Source organism: Rana temporaria, chromosome 8, assembly GCF_905171775.1.
Source record: "Rana temporaria chromosome 8, aRanTem1.1, whole genome shotgun sequence".
NCBI lineage: Eukaryota > Metazoa > Chordata > Amphibia > Anura > Ranidae > Rana > Rana temporaria.
This window is the reverse complement of record NC_053496.1, coordinates 57,684,641-57,707,353: the sequence shown is the minus strand read 5'-3', so window position 1 is coordinate 57,707,353 and position 22,713 is coordinate 57,684,641. Positions and strand designations below refer to the sequence as shown.

General features: G+C 42.1%; 1 protein-coding gene across 1 annotated transcript in view; it reads right to left on the bottom strand.

Moving 5' to 3' along the window:
* The window catches only part of CFAP46 (cilia and flagella associated protein 46), a 267,974-nt gene that overhangs the window by 3,209 nt on the left and 242,052 nt on the right, over positions 1–22,713 (bottom strand). The window contains exon 58 of the mRNA XM_040361829.1: positions 16,491–16,627. Coding sequence (XP_040217763.1) covers positions 16,491–16,627 — 137 coding nt within the window. The remainder of the gene's footprint in view (positions 1–16,490; positions 16,628–22,713) is intronic.

Genomic DNA, 22,713 nt, shown 5'->3' with positions numbered 1-22,713 from the left:
TCTATGCAATAGATACTACAGGAACAACACAGCTATAAGCAGGGTTTTTTTTCTCTAAGAAAATATCTGCAGGTACCCAACCTTCTGAGTCACCCCTTGTCTCTGCACCCTACCCAACTCCAAGCACTGTCCCTTGTACACCCAGTATCACTACTTTTAGAGAAAACAGAAACAAGTTTCATTTTGTGATGCTAGGCAATTTGTACGGAATGTGTTAATGACAACAAGAAAAGTAGTAAAATAGATGGCCCCAGCCAGCAATAATAGACCCCCTGCAACAAAATATCCTCACAGTAACAATAAATCCACCCCAGGGACAATAGACCCTTGCCAGCAACAACATATCTTCCAGCAGCCAACACACTAGATCCCTCTCTCAACAGTAGATCACTTCCAGCAACAATTAGCCCCCCAGCGACATAAGACCCTTCCTTAGCAACAATAGACCACTCCCTCAACAATAGATACCCCCAGAAACAATAAATACACCAGCAGCCAGCATCAATAGACCCTCCAGCATACTTCAGCACCCCTTGTCACTGCGTTCCCCCTGAAAAAAAAGCCCTGGCTATAAGGTCCAGTTTAAAGCAAGCATATGCTGTAACAGAACAATGTAAATCCCAGGTGTCTAACACACAGCCTTCTGGCCCTCAAGCTGTTGGGCACAAGTTTGGCAGCAGAGTGGCAGTGGGGTCTTGGGAGCTGGAACACTCTCTATGTTTCAGCACGTACCACTAACGGAAAGACTGTACTTTGGGTGGAGCCATCTCAGGCCAACTAAAGTTCTGGCCTGGAGAGAGTGGTGCAGGAGCATGTGATAAGAAGGTGATGTGATAGGTAAGTGAACACCAATGGAGGGTGGAGGGGAGGGGGGTGTCACTGAAGCACACAAAATAATGGGTACTCTGGTGGCATGAGCAAGAAAGGGTTAGTATTCCATCTATTTTGCAGATATAGCTGAATCAGATTTGTATGATATGGTGCTTTTAAGTCACAGGTAAATGTCAGCAAAGCTGGCCAAAGACTTTGGAGGGTGACCTTAGGGCCCTGTACACACAAGAGGATTATCCGCTGGAAACGGTCCTCCGTACCGTTCCAGCGGATAAATCCTCTGGCGGATTTTGATCTGATGGTTGTACTAACCATCAGATCGAAATCCGCGCGGAATCCATCTGCGGCGACGTGTCGCGCCGTCGCCGCGATGATGACGCGGCGACGTGCGCGACGCTGGAAGATAAAGACTTCCACGCATGCATCGAATCATTACGACGCATGCGAGGGAGAGGAGCGGACGGATTGATCCGGTGAGTCTGTACAGACCACCGGATCAATCCGCTGAACAGGATTCCAGCGGATAGATTTCTTAGCATGCTAAGAAATTTTTATCCGCTGGAAATCCATCGGCTGGAATTTTTTCCGCCGATAAATGTCCGCTCGGACGCACACACCACCGGATCTATCCGCTGGAACTGATCCGCTGATCAATTCCAGCGGATAGATCCGGTGGTGTGTACGAGGCCTAGGGCTAATAAATGCCAGAGCACTGCTTTGCAGGCAGCTAGAAGGCAGGTGTGGAGGAGTGGAGGCACAATAGCATTTGGTCCAGGATTTTTAACCTGTCAGGTTGATCATGATAGAGTACTTCAGGTTGGCCCCATTAACTAGTAGACTACCGCCCGCCATCAAATGACGGCGAGACGATAAGCCTCTCGCTCTGGGAGGACGTAATATGATGTCCTCGCCTTCCCGAGCCACTAGGGGGCACGCACCCGCCATGTCACTGGGAAACCAATGTGTGCGCGATGGCCGGCAGGCACCCACGATTGCCCAGTAAACACAGAGATCCACGTCCTGTCAGGGAGAGGAGACCGATGGTGTTTTTCCTTTGTACATAGAGACACCAATCGGTCACCTCCCCCAGTCAGTCCCCTCCCCCTACAGTTAGAATCACTCACTAGGGTACACATTTAACCCCTTGATCGCCCCCTAGTGTTAAAGCGGGGGTTCACCCTATCGACGGGAAAAAAAAAAAAAATTCTTTTACCTTAAAATCAGGCATTGTAGCGCGAGCTACAGTATGCCTGTCCCGAATTTTTTACCCCCGTACTCACCTTGTAGTCGTCCATCGAAGATACCGGGGAATGGGCGTGCCTATGGAGACGGAGGATGATTGACGGCCGGCTCTGGCGCGTCACGCTTCTCCGGAAATAGCCGAAATAGGCTTGGTCTTCACGACGCGTGCGCATAGCCTGTGCGCAGGCGCCGTGAAGAGCCGAGACCTACTCCGGATGTCTTCGGGGAGAGTGACGTGCCAGGGCCGGCCGTCAATCATCCTCCCTCTCCATAGGCACGCCCATTCCCCGCGGGAGCCGAAATCTACGATGGACGACTACAAGGTGAGTACGGGGTTAAAAAAATCGGGACAGGCATACTGTAGCTCGCGCTACAATGCCTGTCTCGATGGTAAAATGTGTCGGGGGGGGGGTGAACTACCGCTTTAACCTCTTCCCTGCCAGTCACATTTACACAGTAAACAGTGCATATTTATAGCACTGTTCGCTGTATAAATGGGAATGGTCCCAAAATCATGTCAAAAGTGTCCGCCATAATGTCGCAGTCATGATAAAAATCACTGATCGCCGCCATTACTAAAAAAAAAAAAAATGCTATGAATCTATCCCCTATTTCGTAGCTGCTATAACCTTTGCGCACACCAATCAATATACGCGTATTGCAATTTTTTTTCAAAAAATATGTAGAAGAATATGTATCGGCCAAAACTGAGGAAAACATTTTTTTTTTTGGAGATATTTATTATAGCAAAAAGTAAAAAACTTTTTAACGTTTTCAAAATTGTCTTCTTTTGTTTATAGCGCAAAAAATAAAAACCACAGAGGTGATCAAATACAACCAAAAGAAAGCTCTATTTGTGGGGAAAAAATGATTAAAATTTAATTTGGGTACAGTGTTGCATGACCGCGCAATTGTCATTCAAAATATGACAGTGCTGAAAGCTGAAAAATGGCTTGGGCAGTAAGGGGGTGAAAGTGCCCAGTATTGAGGTGGCTAAAGATAATTTACTATACTTATACATGCTCAGTTGCTCCCTGTTCTTGGCAATGTGCCTAAAATCAGTAAGTCATTAGAGGCCGATCTGCTGACAGCCCTGCTACTGAGCAAAGTAGGAGAGGAGGAAGCATCAGGAATGACACAGATTGTGCAGAAGGGACACAAGAGAGAGAGAGAGAGAGAAAGAGAGAGAGAGAGAGAGAGAGAGAGAAAGAAAGAAAGAAAGAAAGAAAGAGAAAGAAAAGAAAAGCAGGAAAGGTAACATACTGCACCTAGAAGTGCCGTTCTCTGCATACCCTTGTCTATCCAGAGCCTGCTTCTCTCCTGTAAGTGCTGCTCAAGTGCTTGTCAGCTTGCTATCCTGCTATCTTGGATGATCCCGAATGTATATAGTAAGGATGAGCTCAGGCGTGTTCGCAACGACACGTGCCCGCCAGGCTGACACTCTGCAATGCAAAGTGTCAGCTTTCTGACGGGCACAGGCACGTGGTGTTGCAAATACGCCTGTGCTCATCCTTAGTAGACCCCTGTAGTTGATTGATAGAGATCTATTGATTTCTCCCTAAGTTTGGTCTTGTTGCACTTTTCTCTTCTACCACTAGGTGGCCCAAGGTCAGGTTATGGGTATGTGGGGTATCTCAGCCAATAGGCAGGGGTTTTCTTGAATCCATAGGCCTCCTGGGAGAGCCTATATATTTGAGTGGAGTCAGGTGATCTAGATTCTGTGCCACTTGGATGGCTGTCTGGGTGGACATGTGTTGTATTGCCCGGGCTGCTAGGCCAGAGATTGGGCATCTGGCTGCTAGTTTGTCTGAGGGCCTATGCAGAAGCAAGAGAGCAGCGCAGGGTTGGGATTGACGGTTCTGCTGGCCGGAGAACCGGAGGTAGAGGGGAAGCTGTCGCCAGGAAAGGACTATCCGCCTTATTACCAGGGACCACAGTGAGTAACTGAAGCAAGTACCAGAGCAGCATTCTCACCAGATGGGCACAGTGGAGAATCAGGAAATTTCAGTAGGAATCAAGCCAGGGACCCAGCAGAAAAGCGGGGGTGATGCTTGAGAAAGATACCACCGTTAAGATTGGAGGAGCTCAAGGCAGTGAATCAGAGGGTCAAGTGAGAGACCAGTAGCTCAGTGTATGGAAGAACTACAAGGAAAAGTTATACATATAAAATATAGATGCGCTAATATTAACTTAAAAGGTGATAAAACGTACAAAGAAAAACTAATCAGGGAGAATACTCCATAAACTGTGAATTACTAATATGTCCTTAATTAGTGCACAGTGATTAGCAGGATTCCATGCAGGGAAAAAATCACTCTCTTCAATCTGAATGCTAATCCAGCCCTCCACCGCTGTGATCAGATGATACAGGCACTCACAGACAGGGATTGCATGAAAGAAAAGAGAAAAAATCTCATTGCGCAATATTCGATGACAGATCAAAAAATGTAATCAGAGCATTGACATATGCACTCACGAATCCCGGCTTTCAGTAAAGCATGAAAACGCCACTCAGTATGTTGTTTCCTCAGCTCGATCCGATGCACTCGGATTCGATCGCAGGCTCCTCCCTACGCGTTACGTCACAGGCACGCGACTTACTCATGGGTTCATACGTTATGAGAATGGCTTGGGGTTTAGATAGCCTTCTCATTGACAGCGTTTACATTAGTGTGAGCAACCAAAGGGAAAGACAAACATCATTGCGGCAAAACTTTACTCACATAGCTGAATTCTAGTGAGATCAAATGTCGATGCATAGACACACATAATTTTAATAAACAAATTTAAAAAAATGTAATTGATATCAAACTTTAAAAACATTCTATGTAGTTTGCTATGTGAATGGTGCATTTGCATTTGCATTTGCATATGCAATCTACTGCCCTCTTGTGGCCAGATATACAACAAGCATAGAATAAGTAGATGAACATTTAAAAATACAATTAAATAGATGCATCAACACTATTCAATATTATCAATAAAACATATAAAACCATCAAAAATATGTAATAAAAATTGTACTAAAGAGTTAAAAGATTATTACTATAATAACAGTAATAAAAACCATCATAATGAATAAAAATCAATATATATTAATAAAATTAATTATTAATACAAAACCAAGAGTATGTTTACGAATTGGAAATGAAGCAATTTAAATCAAATTCGATATTAAGGCCATTGGGAGATAGAGTCTGCATCTCATGTATCCAGCGAGACTCAGTTTTACTTAATTCCCTTACTTTATGACTGCCCCTCCAGTGTGGAGTGTATTTGGCAATGGCCCAAAATTTCATTTCCTTGGGATTGTTGTGGTGGCATAGATCAAAGTGCCGAGACACATTGTGTTTGGGGAAGGCTTTTTGGATATTTTGGACATGTTCTCTGATGCGCTTCCACATTGGGCGCTTCGTGCGTCCAACATATTGGAGTGAGCAAGAGCACTCCAATACATATACTACCCCTTCAGTCCTACACGTGATCAGATCCTTTATGTTGTATTCCTTCTGAGTCACTGTAGATTTGAATTTAGAACATTTTTGTCCATTGAAATTGGTTTGCCTACACGCAAAACATCGTTTACATGGAAAAAAAACCTTTTCCTTGGTAAAAAGTGAGTAAATTGTTTCTCACTGGTGGGTCAGGAATATTTTTTGCCACCAAATCCCTTAAAGTTGGTGCTCTTCTGTACACCACCCGTGGGTAACTCGGTAAAATTCCCTGTAGCTGTCTGTCTGCTTTCAAAATTGGCCAGTGTTTCTTTATAATAGCTTCAAGTTGCTTGTGTTGGGTGTTATAATTTAGAATTATGGGTAATTCAGTTTCCAGCCTTTTTGTCTTGATTTTGTCTTGTGTTAGAGAGGTACGTGGAGTTTCATACACCTTTTGTATTTGTTCCATTATAAAGTCCTTGTTATACCCTTTATCAATAAATTTTTTCCCGATCGTTTTAGCTTGATCCAAAAATACCTCAGGGTCTGAGCAATTCCTGCGAATCCTTAGCATTTGACCCTTTGGTATATTGATTAGCCACGGGTCATGGTGGCAGCTATCCACAGGGATATAGCTGTTCCTCTGGACCGGCTTAAAGTGTGTTCTAGTTTTTAGTTGTTGATTGTCTATAGTAATCTCTAAATCAAGGAACTGAATAGTAGTGTTGCTCAAAGTGTAGGTGAGTTTTATGTTCTTCTGGTTATCATTTAATTTCTCAAAAAACTGAGTTAGGGTATTCTCATCCCCCTTCCAAATGATGATACAGTCGTCTATAAATCTTCTGTAGAGTATGAGCTGCTCCGGCATACCTTCATATATGGACGACTCCTCCCACTCAGACATGTACACGTTGGCTACACTCGGTGCATATATCAATTACATTTTTTTAAATTTGTTTATTAAAATTATGTGTGTCTATGCATCGACATTTGATCTCACTAGAATTCAGCTATGTGAGTAAAGTTTTGCCGCAATGATGTTTGTCTTTCCCTTTGGTTGCTCACACTAATGTAAACGCTGTCAATGAGAAGGCTATCTAAACCCCAAGCCATTCTCATAACGTATGAACCCATGAGTAAGTCGCGTGCCTGTGACGTAACGCGTAGGGAGGAGCCTGCGATCGAATCCGAGTGCATCGGATCGAGCTGAGGAAACAACATACTGAGTGGCGTTTTCATGCTTTACTGAAAGCCGGGATTCGTGAGTGCATATGTCAATGCTCTGATTACATTTTTTGATCTGTCATCGAATATTGCGCAATGAGATTTTTTCTCTTTTCTTTCATGCAATCCCTGTCTGTGAGTGCCTGTATCATCTGATCACAGCGGTGGAGGGCTGGATTAGCATTCAGATTGAAGAGAGTGATTTTTTCCCTGCATGGAATCCTGCTAATCACTGTGCACTAATTAAGGACATATTAGTAATTCACAGTTTATGGAGTATTCTCCCTGATTAGTTTTTCTTTGTACGTTTTATCACCTTTTAAGTTAATATTAGCGCATCTATATTTTATATGTTTCACTGTTTGGATTTGGTATCACTCAAGATAGCAGCTATATTATTTGTTTTTTTATTTAGGTGCACGTGGAATTGATTATTTAATTAGCGCTGTAGTATATTTTTCACATTACAAGGAAAAGTTGTAGTGACTCTGAAAGAACTGTTATGCTTTGTGTTAGGAACTGTTAAAGACTGTTGCCATAGGAGACAGCATTTCTGCACGTGCAGATGTGGCTTCTTGCTGGAGGCCTTTCCCTGCTTGGCTGTCCACTTATTGAAGTCTCTGTGTCTGCCAATTAAGTTTGCAGCTATCCAAGGGTGTCCTGGCCCTAACCCTCTCCCTCCCCCCCAAAAAACAAAAAGGACTGTTAATAGAAAAAAAACCTCTTTTACATCCAAGTAGTGTCTGGCGCCCAATGACTTTCACCATCTTTGCACCCGCTATGCCTCACAACCCACTACATACAGAAAGACGTCAGCTATCTCTGGCCCTGGAGGTTCTCATTAAACCAATGGAGGCCTGGGACGTTGCTACATATATAGCACCTACTTGCCAATCTCAATGTCCTGTATTGAAGCACCTTGAATTGCTGCACTGCTAACAGTCTCCCCTCAGTTGGACTCGTACTGTATTTATATGAACTGGAATCAACTCATACATTGATGAGCCTGTTTTTTAATCGTTGCCTTTTAATAACATTTCTTTTTTTTAAATTCTTTATTTATTTCAAGCATTGCTTTACAGGGTTATACATTGTGGTTCAACCACTTACATAAACTATATCATCAAATTATTAGAGAGATGGTAAGGAAAAGATAAGCACCCCACCATTCCCCCTCCCGCTTCCATCCTTTTTCGGCAATACTTCTTCTCTTTTCCTTCTTTTTCCTTTCTCTCTTTCTTTTTTTCTCTTGCATCCCTACCCTCTCCCACCCCCACCCCTTTCCCAAATAAATAAATAAATAAATAAATAAATAAATTAAAAGACGGGGAAAAAAAAAAAAAAAAAAAAAAATTCTGCTGGCTATTCCCCGCTCCCCCTCCCCAACCCCTCCCTGTACCTCTCATATGGGGCCCACATCGATTGATATCTCTCATCTTGATCTTTCAGTGTCAAAATTAAGTTTTCCATTTGTTGGATTTCTGCCACTTTTGCGAGCCATTGTGATCTTGATGGAGACATCTCCTGCTTCCACAAGACTGGGATACACGCTCTTGCAGCTGTGATAAGGTGTCTTAACAGCGAGTTTTGATATTTTTCCATTGTTATTGGAATATCTAATAATAAAACCGCCGATGGTCTATCCGGCAGATTAAATCCTGTAATTTTATCAATTATTTCTATTACCATTTGCCAGAATTCCTGTATTTTTCTACACTCCCACCAGATATGCACTAGTGTCCCTTCCGCTTCCTTACATCTCCAGCAGACTTCTGACGTCTCTGGGTATATTCGATGTAGCACCGCTGGTGTTCTGTACCATCTTGTTAATATTTTGTAGCCTCCCTCCTCGTATTTACTTGCTACTGATGCTTTATGCGTGAATCTCAAGATCTTATCTTTTTGTTCTTGTGTGAATGTTAATTTCAGGTCTCTCTCCCATTCTTGTATGAACTTAAATTCTTGTGGTATATCTAGATTTACTAACATTGCGTAAAAATGGGACAGAGAGTGTCTTATTGACTTCCCTTCTAGGCATGTCTGCTCGAATTTGGATGGGTTCCTGACTATCGTGTAAGTCCCTGCCTTTGTTCGAAGAAATGCTTCTAATTAAATCACCCTCAGAAAATCTAGTTCCTGCATCCCTTCTCTTTCCATCTCTCCCCTCGTCATTAATCGGTTATCTTTTGAGAAGTGGGTCACCCTATATATACCCCTCTGTCGCAGGGCCTTAAACTTTGGGTCTGTCAATCCCATTTGGAAAGCATTAGTTCCCAGGATCGGTGCGAGTGGGCTTGGATCCTCAGACAGTTTCGTTTTTGCAAAAATCTTTTTGATAATTCGTATAGTCGCTCCTATCGTGGGGTGTTTTTTTACTTCTGGTGTTATTTCCCTATCTGGGGTCCATGCCAGTCCTTCTAATGGTACTTCTACCGTAGCTTGTTCCATTTTTATCCACGGCTTTTCATTCCGCCCACACCAATCCACTACTTTGGCTATATGTGCTGCCTCCTGGTATTTTATCAGATCTGGAAATCCAATCCCCCCTTTCCCCTTGGGTAAAGACAGAATGGTCCTGCTTATCCTTGCTGGTTTCCCTGCCCATATAAATTTCAAGAATCTTGATCTTAATTCTCTTAAGTAGCTTTGAGGGATTTTGATCGGTAGGGCCTGTATTATATATACAATTTTTGGGAGCACGTTCATTTTTAATATGTTTGTCCGCCCGAACCACGTAAAGGTCCCTTTGTCCCATTTGTCTAGGTCTGTTTTTATACGCCTTGCCAACGTTACATAATTGAGCTCAAAAAGTCTGTTTAAACACCCCGTTATCCTTGTGCCCAAGTAATTTATATGAGAGTCTGTCCACCTGAAATCAAAATTCGTTTTTATCTGCTCCAGTTCTTCCGCTTTTACTTCTATTCCTAATGCTTCTGTTTTCCCGTAATTGACTTTAAAGTTGGACAGTTTTCCGTACTCTCGTATTTCCGTCATTAGACATGGCAAGGAGATAATTGGAGATTTTATAAAAAAAATTAAATCATCCGCGAATGCCGCTACTTTCTGTATCCCTCCTTTGGCTACTAGCCCTCTAATATTCTCGTTCGCTCGAATTTTCCGTAAAAAAGGCTCCATAGTCAACACGAAGATTATGGGCGATAGGGGGCAACCTTGTCTTGTCCCATTTCGAATATTGAATGGGTCGGATGTCTTACCTTCTATTTTAACTTTCGCACGTGGTTCTGAGTACAGGTTCGAAAACCAACTCCGCATTCCTTCTCTCAGTCCTATGTGCTGCAATGTTGCTTTCAGAAATGACCATTCCACTAGATCGAACGCTTTTTCTGCGTCGCTGGCTACTAATATCATTGACCTCTTTTGTTTCTTTTTTTTTGTTTCTTTTGCCACTTCAGACTTCACCACAGCGAGAGACTTGCTCATGATTTTATTCATAATTCCGTCTCTACATCTGGTTTAGCATCATTTGTGGTGTATTTCTTTTGCAAGTTTTTATACTTGTTATTATTTTTATTTTATTTATTTGTTTATTTTTATATTTTCCTTTTTTTTTTTTTTTTTTTTCTTCTCACCGTTTAGAACTCACTCTTTTATAGTAAGTACGGAATTTTTAAAAGATTTTATCTGCGTGACCAAAAAAATACCCAGCACCCCCCTCCCCAACTAAATCCCCCCTCCCCCCCTACCCACCCCCTCCCTGGACCATCCCACGACTCCACTATAAGAATTCATTCTCTTAATTGAAAAATGCGTTCCTATTCCTCTCTCAGGTTTTCTGCGAACCTCCAGGACTTTTTAAATTCCAACCAGGGTACCCATATATCCTTTTCCCCTTCCTTATGTTTATAGCTCCCATATTTTAATTTCTCTCTCCTATAAGTGTCCTCTACGGAGTCGATCCACTCCCACATTTGCGGACTTTTCGCGTCTCTCCATTTAAGGGGAATCAATCGTTTCGCTGCGTTCAGCAAATGAGGGATCAGTGAACCCTTGTACTCCTTCTCTGGAATCTCCCCCCCATGAAAGAGAACTACCCATGGGTTATCTTCCACTTCTTTTTTTGTTATTACCTTTATCAGGGACAAGATTTTTTTCCAATAGGCTTTAATTTTCAGGCAGTCCCACCAAAGGTGTGCCATTGTTCCTCTTGACTCACAACCTCTCCAGCATTTCTCTGACTCTCCCCCTCTGAATTTTGCCATTTTATCTGGGGTGGCGTACCACCTCGTCAAACATTTGTAGTTCATCTCGGCAGTTCTTACATCTACTGCCGAGGTGTGAGTCATTTTCAGGATTCTTCCTATGGTCGTTTTCCCCCTTGGGACCCCTAAGTCTGTTTCCCAATTTTGGATGTATTTTGGCGTGTCCAACTCTTCCGTTTTCTGCAAGTAATTATAGATTTTAGATATATTTCCTTTTGAGCTTTCGATGCAACACAATTGTTCCAATAAGGTGTAATCCTCTTGTGACCTCAAAGGGTGTGGTAGGCGCTTGACGAATGAGACTAACTGCAAATATCTCCACTCGTCGAGCGCCCTAATTCCAATCCTATATTTAATATCGTGAAGTGTCCTAATTTTGCCATCTAGTGTTATATCTTTTAACTGTGTTCTATTTGTGATCCAATTTCCCCCTACTTCTTTTGTCCCTGGAATGAAATATTCATTTTCTTTTAAATCAATAAAGGGTGAGTTGAATTCTGTTTTTAATTGTTTGTGAAGTCTATCCCAGATCCTCCATGCATTATGAGTAATTGTGTGTGTTGAGGAGTGTAAGAATCTGTGTTGTGGTGGATTCCAAATTAATCTCCCTAACTGTGCCCTCGCTAATGTGCATTCAATATTTAACCATCTTTTGTCCTGGGATTCTTTAGCCCATTCTATTACCCATGAGAGAACCGAAGCATTATAATACAATCTGATGTCGGGTACAGCTAAGCCTCCCTTTTTCTTGGCCCGTTTTAGGATTTGAGCAGACACCCTATGTTTTTTATTATTCCAAATATAGTTCATTATGAGGGAGTTAATTATTTTGATGAATGACGGTGGTAGGTATATTGGGACCATTTGAAACTTGTATAGAATTTTTGGGATGAGAACCATTTTTACTACATTTATCCTCCCGAACCACGAAATTGGTCTATTAAATATGTTTTTAATTTCACTTTTTATTTAGTTGAGCAGGGGGATAAAGTTTATTCTATATATTTTCTTTATGGAATTTGCCAGTTTTATTCCCAGATATTTTATTTCTTTTTGCCATTTAAAATTATATTTCTTCCGCAGATATTGTTCTTCTTCTTTAAGAATGTTGATATTTAGGATCTCCGTCTTTTCTGTATTCATTTTAAAGTTTGACACCTCACCATATTGTTTTAAGGTGGCTATTAACTTCGGGAGAGTGACTCTTGGAGAGGGTTTGGAGAGGGTGGTCGAAGCAAGTTGTGAGATCATAACGCTATCAGACCACGCCCCCATAACCATGAAAATAAGCACATCCATACAAAAATGCATTCTACCTGAATGGAGATTGGATGAAAGCCTGTTGAGGGACGAGGTGGTGGTCGAGAGAGTACAGAAAGAATTGGAATGGTATTTTCAGGAGAATGACAAGGAGGGAATCACAGGAGCAACCCTGTGGGACGCCCACAAAGCGTATATAAGAGGGATTTTTATTGCAGAAGGGGCAAAGAAAAATAAAATGAGAAGGAGTAAATTAAAAACACTAAAAGAGGAGATATATAGGCTGGAACAGGAACATAAATTACAGGGCCAAAAGAAGGAAACACTCCGTAAGTTAACTTTAACAAGGGATGAATATAAAGCCCTTGCCGGGCAAGAAACCAAGAATTTCATAGACAGGGTAGAGAGTGAAAGATATGTCTGGGGAAATAAACCTAGTAAAAACTTGGCCAGAATGGTAAGAAAAAAGAAAACCAGAAACTTTATCGAAAAAATCAGGAATGGGGATGGGGACTTAGTATACGCGACAAATAAAATAGCAGAATCTTTTAGAAGCTATTATGAAAAACTATACAATGTCCAACAGAAGATTAGGGACCCTGCCGAAAAAAAGGATAAGATCAGGGAAGTATTACGGCAAACTAATCTACCGAAGATAGAAGAGTATGAGATAGAAAGAATGGAGGAAAGTATTACTGAACAGGAGATAAGTGAGGTCTTAAAAAATACTCCCAATGGGAAAAGCCCGGGACCAGATGGCTTCACGTCGGCCTATATACAAAGGTTTAGTACTATCTTAGTCCCTAGACTATGTCAATATTTCAATGGGTTGGGGCGAGACTATGAGATGAGCAGAGAGGCATTAACAGCTACGATCACTGTCATTAAAAAAGAGGGAAAGGACAATACGAATTGTTCAGGGTTCCGACCTATCTCACTCCTGAATGCAGATACCAAACTGTATGCAAAAATTTTGGCCGAACGAATGAAGGGGGTGATGACTGCCATTGTCCACCCAGACCAGGTTGGTTTCATACCTGGGAGGGAGGGAAAGGACAATGGGGTAAGGGCACTTCTCCTCATGGAGCAGATCAAAGAAAGAGGGACCCCCGGTCTATTCCTGTCAGTAGACGCTGAGAAAGCGTTTGATAGGGTAGACTGGGGGTTCCTGATACAAACACTAGAATGTATAGGAATTGGCCCAAGGATGATCAAATGGATCAAAACGCTCTATTTCCACCCATGTGCTAGGATCAAGATCAATGGATCTTTTTCCGCACCCTTCGAGATGAGAAATGGAACCAGGCAGTGTTGTCCCCTGTCCCCTCTTCTTTTTGTTTTATCATTGGAACCCCTGCTGGCAATGGTCCGACAAAATCCAGAAATATATGGAATAGAGGTTGGAGAAGATGAGCACAAATTATCCGCCTTCGCAGACGACATTCTATTCTATATAAGCAGACCTCTTTTGTTTCTTAGCTAAATGTATCGCATTTACCACTCGCTGTGTATTCTCTCATCCCTCTCTTCCTGGTATAAATCCCACTTGATCTGGGTGTAGCAGGTCTGGAATGAGTTCTATTAACCTAGTAGCAAGAATATTAGCAAAAACTTTCAAGTCCACATTTAGTAGTCATATAGGGCGATAGCTGGCACACTGTGAAGGATCTTTACCCTCTTTTGGAATAACTACTATGTGTGCCAGTAGTGTTTCGTTTGGTATTTTATTTCCTTCCCTTAGTGAGTTAAAAGCTGAAGTGAATCTGTGTGCCAATTTCTCCGAGAACACTCTATAATATGTTAGGGTAAACCCATCTGGGCCTGGTGCTTTGCCTAATTTTAATATTTTTAGGGCCTCCATAAATTCCCCTGTTGTGATTGGCTCATCTAGTTTCCTTGCTATATCTGCTGGTATTTTTGGCATCAGAGTGTCTGTTATATATTCCCTGGCTTTTTCTATTTTCTCTCTTTCCTTCTCTGCTGACCTTTTATCCTCCAGCTGATATAGTTTCTCATAGTATTTTTTAAAGCTATTTGCGATTTCTTGTGGTGTACTGACCATTTCATCATTTGATGTCTTTATTTGTGCGATCTGGTTACCTTTATGTGCTTCTCTCAAAGCGTTTGCTAAGATTCTGCCTGGTTTATTTCCAAACTCATAAAATGTTCTTTTCCCCATTGTTAATTTAGCTTTGGCTTTGTCTATCAGTAAGAGGTTTAATTTTTCTCGTGCCGTGTCTAATTCTAATTCTATCGCCTGGGCTTGTGATTTTTTATGTACTGTTTCTAGTTCTCCGATTCGTTTAAATAGTGTATCTATCTGTTCGTTTAATATCTTTTTTCTATGTGCTCCCATTGCGATAAGGTTGCCTCTCATTACACATTTATGCGTTTCCCATAGACAAAAGGGGGTTGTCTCATTTGTGTCGTTTGTCTAAAAAAAGAAACCTCTTTTAAAGCCTTTTAATAACATTTCTGACATACTGAACTCAGAAGCACCTTTCTCTGCATATCTGTGTCTACCCAGAGCCTGCTTCTCTCCTGCAAGTGTGCATGTTGGAGTGCATGTTGCTATCCTGCTATCTTAGATGACCTGGTATGTATATAGAACCTGGAGGACCCTTTTAGCAGAAGCGCTCCTGTTTACCATTCTCCAAGTTGATAGGATAAACTCTGCTGCAAGGGAGGCACAAAAAGTTAAAAACTTACAAGGCTAGTGGCCTATCTTATCGCCCTGATATTCTCAGTCTCAGCAGCCCTAGGAGACCGAGTAGTGTAAAGCTTCTGTCAGCCTTCCCCTGAGCCAAGACATTTATTCAGGGCTGTAAATGTACACATTTTAATTGACATACAGTTTTTGAGACTAAGGAGAGAGGGAAAGTCTGCACTAAGGAAGTGACTGTTCTAGGCTTCAACAAAATGGCCACCTCTAGCAAGTAGAAACAGGAGCAATGCTAGAGGGTAATTTACAGCACACACTAATTTTGGAAGCATAAATATTAATGTGGAATGTGTGTTCTTTTGTTAAATGTAATCAAACTGCTTTGGGTAACTTTAACCACTTCCCGCCCGGCCTATATTAGAATGACGGCTGGGAAGGCGCCCGTGGGGATTGGTGGTGTGGTGTGTCACTCTGACACACCACATCGCTGATCCTGGTAAAGAGCCTCTGATGGAGGCTCTTTACCACGTGATCAGCTGTGGCCAATCACAACTGATCACAGCATGAACCAGGAAGTGCCGGCAATTGGCTGTCGGCCGATCGGCAAGTCTCCTGTCAGAGGGGGGGGGGGGTTTACACTGATAAGTTCCCATCAAAGTGACAATCAATGCCCATCAGTAATGCCTTTTAGTGCCCTTCACAGATACCAGTGTCTATCAGTAATGCCTGTCTGTATCTCCTCATCTTTGCTGCCTATCAGTGGCATCCATTAATCCCCATCAGCGCCGCCTATCAGTGTCCATCAGTGCTGCCTATCAGTGACACTTATAAGTGCCCATCAGTACCGCTTATTGTGCCACCTATTAGTGCCCATCAGGGCTGTCTATCAGTGCTGAATATCAGTGTAGCCTATTGGTGCCCATCAGTGCTGCATATCAATGCTGCCTATCAGTGCCCATCAATTATACATATTAGTCAGTGCCCATCAGTGTCGCCTATCAGTGCCACCTATTAGTGCCATCAGTGCAACCTATCGGTGCCCATTAGTGCTGCATATCAGTGCCGCCTATCAGCGCCCATCAATTCTACATATTAGTGCCTCCTCATCTGTGCCCATCAGTGCCACACCATTAGTGCCCATTAGTGCAGCCTCATCAGTGCCCTTCAGTGAAGGAGACATTTTTTTATAACAGAAACAAAACATTTTTTTCCAAAATGTGGGTCTTTTTTAGTTTAGCAAAAAAACAAAAAACAAAAAGACTGTGGTGATTAAATACCACCAACAGAAAGCTCTATTTGTACGAAGAAAATGATAAAAATCTAGTTTCTGTACAGTGTTGTATGACCACACAATTGTCATTCAAAGTGTGACAGCGCTGAAAGCTGAAAATTGTCGTGGGCAGGAAGGGGAGGAAGTGCCCTGTATCGAAGCTGTTTACCTACACAGCCGTTTTCATTGGCATAGACACCTCCTTTGAGATTTGTTCAATAGATACAAAGCTTGACATTTGCAACCTGGATTTGTCAAGCACCATATATACATCCTGAATTTTGATGAGCTACATTAGCCTAGTAAAAGACAAACTATGGTTACTAAAATACAACACATCTACTCACACTCGGAGAGGTCGTCCAATCTTTTAGCGTTCTGCTCCACACTTGTGTTCCACTGGTTGAGCATTATAGAGCGGACGCCTGCCACACTTAGCAGTAGGGCCGTCTCCACTGGCCTTTCCAGTATCAACTGACTTTTACTAAACAAACAGCAGAAAAAAATATGATTTCATGAGTTAACTGCTGCAGAAAGTGATTTCTGCAAGCAATAATTAAAAACAGAAGGGTTTAAATAGAAAATAAAAATGTGCAGTACTTTCACAACTGCAAATGCACGTGGAAAGAATGGGCCAGATTCACAAATGAGATACGACGGCGTTTCTCCTGATACGCCGTCGTATCTCTGTTTCTATCTATGCGACTGATTCATAGAATCAGTTACGCATAGATATCCCTAAGATCCGACAGGTGTAATTGTTTTACACTGTCGGATCTTAAGATGCAGTACCGCCGCCGCCGCTGGGGGGAGTTTGCATCGTAAAACCAGCGTCGGGTATGCAAATTAGGAGTTACGGCGGATCCACGATGGTTTTTCGCGTTCGCTACATCGCCGCTAGTATAGTTTCCCGTCGCAAAGTTACACTCTTTTTTGGTGCCTTAACTTTATTCAGCAAGTGTATTGCTGTCTAAAGTATGGCCGTCGTTCCCGCGTCGAAATTTAAAAATCAACGTCGTTTGCGTAAGCCGTCCGGGAATACGGAAGTACGCTACGCGCGTCGCCGTTCAAAAAAATTACGTCACGGCGCGCAAAGCATGGCGGGAGTCAGGAAACGGAGCATGCGCAGTAGGTCCGGCGCGGGAGCGCGCCTAATTTAAATGGCACACGCCCATTTGAATTGGCCCGCCTTGCCCCGGAGGCCGCGGGCGTAGTTTTCATCGCAAGTGCTTGGTGAATCAGGCACTTGCGATGAAAAATTGCGTCGGTGTAACTTATCTAGGATAAGTTACGCCGCCGCGATTCTACGTGAATCTGGCCCAATGGTCTTAACATTTTGTTTTCAAAATACACAGATAACGCTCGACTCACGGCAACAAGAATGGTACAATGCAAGTAACATGCACTTAAATGGATGGCTTTACTTAGAGGAAACTATGGTCTTTAAACATGTTATACTACTATACTATATATATATATATATATATATATATATATATATATATATATATATATATATATATATATATATATATATATATATATATATATATATATATATATATATATATATATATATATATATATGTATATATGTAGCTAGCGCTACATATATATATTTATTATATATACACATACATACACACACCTCACATTTTTGTAAATATTTTATTATATCTTTTCATGTTACAACACTGAGGAAATTACACTTTTCTACAATGTAAAGTAGTGAGTGTACAGCTTGTATAACAGTGTCAATTTGCTATCCTCTCAACACACAGTCATTAATGTCTAAACTGCTGGCAACAAAAGTGAGTACACCCCTAAGTGAAAATGTCAAAATTGGGCCCAAAGTGTCAATATTTTGTGTGGCCAAAATAATTTTCCAGCCTTAACACTCTTGGGCATGGAGTTCATCAAAGCTTCACAGGTTGCCACTGGAGTCCTCCTCCAGTCCTCCATGATGACATCACAGAGCTGGTGGATGTTATAGACCTTGCGCTCCTCCACCTTCCGTTTGAGGATGTCCCACAGATGCTCAATAGGGTTTAGGTCTGGAGACATGCTTGGCCAGTCCATCACCTTTACCCTCAGCTTCTTTAGTAAGGCAGTGGTCGTCTTGGAGGTGTGTTTGGGGTCATTATGTTGGAATACTGCCCTGCTGCCCAGTCTCTGAAGGGTGGGGATCATGCTCTGCTTCAGTATGTCACAGTACATGTTGGCATTCATTGTTTCCCTCAATCAACTGTAGCTCCCCTGTCCCGGCAGCACTCATTCAGCCCCAGACCATGACACTCCCACCACCATTGCTTGACTATAGACAAGACACACTTGTCTTTGTACTGATCACCTGGTTGCCGCCTGACACCATCTGAACCAAATAGGTTTATCTTGGTCTTATCAGACCACAGGACATGGTTCTAGTGATCCATGTCCTTAGTCTGCGTGTCCTCAGTAAACGGTTTACGGGCCTTCTTGTGCATCATCTTTAGAAGAGGCTTCCTTCTGGGACAACAGCAATGCAGACCAATTTGATGCAGTGTGCGGCGTATGGTTTGAGTACTGACAGGCTGACCCCCCACCCATTCAACCTCTGCAACAATGCTGGCAGCACTCATATGTCTATTTCCCAAAGACAACCTCTGGAAATTACGCTGAGCACGTGCACTCAACTTCTTTGGCTGACCATGGCTAGGTCTGTTCTGAGTGTAACCTGTTCTGTTAAACCACTTTCTGTTCTTGGCCACCATGCTGCAGCTCAGTATCAGGGTCATGGCAATCCTCTTATAACCTAGGCCATCTTTATGTAAATCAACAATTATTTTTTTCAGATCCTCAGAGAGTTTTTTGCCATGAGGTGCCATGTTGAACATCCAGTGACCAGTATGAGAGAAATGAAATTGAACACACCTGCTCCCCATTCACACCTGAGACCTTGAAACACTAACGAGTCACACGACGCCGGGGAGGAAAAATGACTAGATATGTGCATTCCCGTTCGTACGAAAATTTTCATTTTCGTACCCGCAGAATAATGTGTACATACGAAAAAATTTAAGCACCAAAATACGAAAACGACGGGATTACGAATGAGTCGCATAACGAACAATCGCAAATACGAACGAACGATCCGACGAAAATACGACAAAACGAAAACGGCAAAAGAACGAATATGACATCTATAACAAAAGACGTGCATTCTTTATTTTGTTTGAATCCTTGTTCTGTTCGTATTTTGATTTTCAGTCGTATGTTCATATGACATCTAACAAAAGATTTTCATTCTGTATTTTGTTTGATTCCTTTTTCTGTTTGTATGTTCATATGACATATTATAACAAAAGATTTGTATTCTGTATTCTGAATTCCTTCTTTCTGTTCGTAATTTGGTTTCAAAATACAGAATGGAAATCTTTTGTTATAAGATGTCATTTTCGTTTTTTTGAATGGACAGTGAGTGTAGTTAGTTAGTGAAGCAGCTTCTCTTTTGTGCTGAGTACAGTAGTACAGTAAAGCCAAATAAACTTTTCTGTGGATTTTCGTCTGAAGGGAGAGATCAGTTGGCTAGACTTTTGAACCTGGAACCCAAAAATGGTTTTCTGATGGAGTTTAAAAACGAACGAACGTTCGGTAAAACGATCGTTTTTATGTTTGTTGTTAAAAAAGTCTGACCAAGTGTATAGGGCTTAACAATAGTTAATATGGATGAGCCGTGTGTTGAAAGTGCCACTAATCCCGCGATATATTTACGAAAGTACAAAATGATGATAATTCACGAAAATTATTGTCTAACAAGTAACGAACATGAATTAAACAGAATAACGAACCATCCCGCATGTACGAAAATAAAACGGTAACCAAAATACGAAACGATCGGAATACGAAAAAATCGCGTCGTACGAAAAACGAACGGGAATGAACAGGAAAACGGGCGTCTTACGAAAAACGTACGGGAACGAACCTACGGAACGATACGAAACAGAACAAAAAAAAACGAAAAAAAATTCTGTGCACATGTCTAAAAATGACTAATTGGGCCCAATTTGGACATTTTCACTTAGGGGTGTACTCACTTTTGTTGCCAGCAGTTTAGACATTAATCGCTGTGTGTTCAGTTATTTTGAGGCCACAACAAATGTACATTGTTGTACAAGCTGTACACTCACTACTTTACATTGTAGCAAAGTGTAATTTCTTCAGTGTTGTCACATGAAAAGATAGAATGCAAAAATTACAAAAATGTGAGGGGTGTACTCACTTTTGTGAGATACTGTATATATATATATATATATATATATATATATATATATATGTTCTGACCGGAGAGATGTGAACCACATAAACACAAAGATCTGAAGTGTACCCTGGTCTGCTGGATGGTATGCCAAGAGAAGGGGGCATACTCTAGATAAATGAGTGGGTGGTTGTAGAGGAAGTGTATTCAAGAGAAGTGCCCTGAGAAGGGGAATGAGTGCGTGGGTACCACACACTGGTACCGACAAAAGACCACAGTATCCTAAATACCTGCCGGGCTCCTCCCATAATTTCAGGCCACCATATTGGCCTTCCTATTTATGGTTGGAGCCTTATGACCGGAGAGATATGAACCACATTAACACACCACAAGACTAACAATATAAAGTAGACCTGAAGTGTGTCCTGGTCTGCTAAACGGTATGCCAAGAGAAGGATACAAAACACTTGTATAGGGAGGTAATTATGTAATTGAGCTGGTAACATACTCCTTGACAAGCTTGCTGGAGGCTTGCAACATTTCTACGATGTCACGCCGATGCGACTAGATTCGGATTGGGCTGAAGAGAGTGTGAGGGGTGTGGTATGTAGAGCCGAGGACCTGAATCGTTGTGTCACTGCATTGTATGCGACTAGATTCAGATTGGGCTTAAATGGTGTGGTATGTAGAGCCGAAGATTTGGGTCATTATGTCACCGGTGCGACTAGATTCAAAACTGGCTGAAGTGTGAGTGAGTGGTGTGGATTAGAATCGTTTGTGGTGCCGACGCGATTTGATATGAATCGGCGTGAGCAATGTGCTATCAATTTTGACCAAATTTCCTGTGCCTTTGTAGATTACACATCCCCAAAACATCAGGGATCCACCGCCGTACCTTTCATCATAGTCCTTGTTGACTCCTCTCCAAATAAAGAGATTTTTAATACAGCTTACCTGTAAAATCTTTTTCTTGGAGTACATCACGGGACACAGAGCGGCATTCATTACTATATGGGTTATATGGAGTACCTTCAGGTGTAGACACTGGCAATCTCAAACAGGAAATGCCCCTCCCTATATAACCCCCTCCCATAGGAGGAGTACCTCAGTTTTGTAGCAAGCAGTATGCCTCCCAAAATGGTCCTCAAAAAAGAGGGGTGGGAGCTCTGTGTCCCGTGATGTACTCCAAGAAAAAGATTTTACAGGTAAGCTGTATTAAAAATCTCTTTTTCTTTATCGTACATCACGGGACACAGAGCGGCATTCATTACTATATGGGATGTCCCAAAGCAATGCTTACAATGAGGGGAGGGAGAACATCTCCAAGACAAAAGGATTTAATTTAGAGATATACTCAAATCATAATAAATCCAACTTAGTTGAGAAAAATAAAATTTTTAAATTTAACTCGAACAAGAGGAGCCCCCGGAATCCGAGGGTCTCAAACTGCAGCCTGCAGCACTGCCTGCCCGAAGGCAGTATCAGTATTCCTTCTTACGTCCAACTTGTAGAATTTTGTAAACGTGTGGACAGAAGACCAGGTTGCCGCCTTGCAAACTTGAGCCATAGAGATCTGGTGGTGTGCTGCCCAGGATGCGCCCATGGCTCTAGTAGAATGAGCCTTTAATGATACTGGAGGAGGCAACCCTTTCAAGCCGTAGGCCTGAGTGATTAATTGCTTAATCCACCTAGAAATGGTGGACTTTGCAGCTGCCTGCCCCTTCTTGGGCCCATCCGGTAGAATGAACAGCACATCTGTTTTCCGGATCTTCTTTGTAGCTTTAAGATAGGCCTTCATGGCCCTGACAATATCCAAGGTATGCAGCAACCCTTCCTTTCTGGAAGTAGGTTTAGGGAAGAAGGATGGTAATACCAAATCCTGGTTCAAATGAAAACTGGATATGACCTTCGGTAGGAAGGAAGGATGAGGGCGGAGAACGACCTTGTCCTTATGTAAAATAAGATATGGTTCCTTACAGGATAAGGCTGCCAGCTCCGAAACTCTTCTTGCGGAAACTATGGCAACCAAAAATACTAACTTCCTTGTCAGTAGAACCAAAGGAATATCAGCCAACGGCTCAAACGGTTGTTTCTGTAAACTTGACAGAACAACATTTAAATCCCACGGACAAAGCGGGGATTTAACTGGAGGTCTAATACGTAAGACCCCTTGAAGGAAGGTCTTAACCAGCGAGTGGGTGGCCAGCGGCCGCTGAAACCACACTGACAGAGCAGAAATCTGTCCTTTGATTGTGCTTAATGCCAATCCTTTATCCACTCCTAGCTGGAGAAAACTTAATACTCTATCGATGGTAAATTTGCGAGAAAGCCATCGC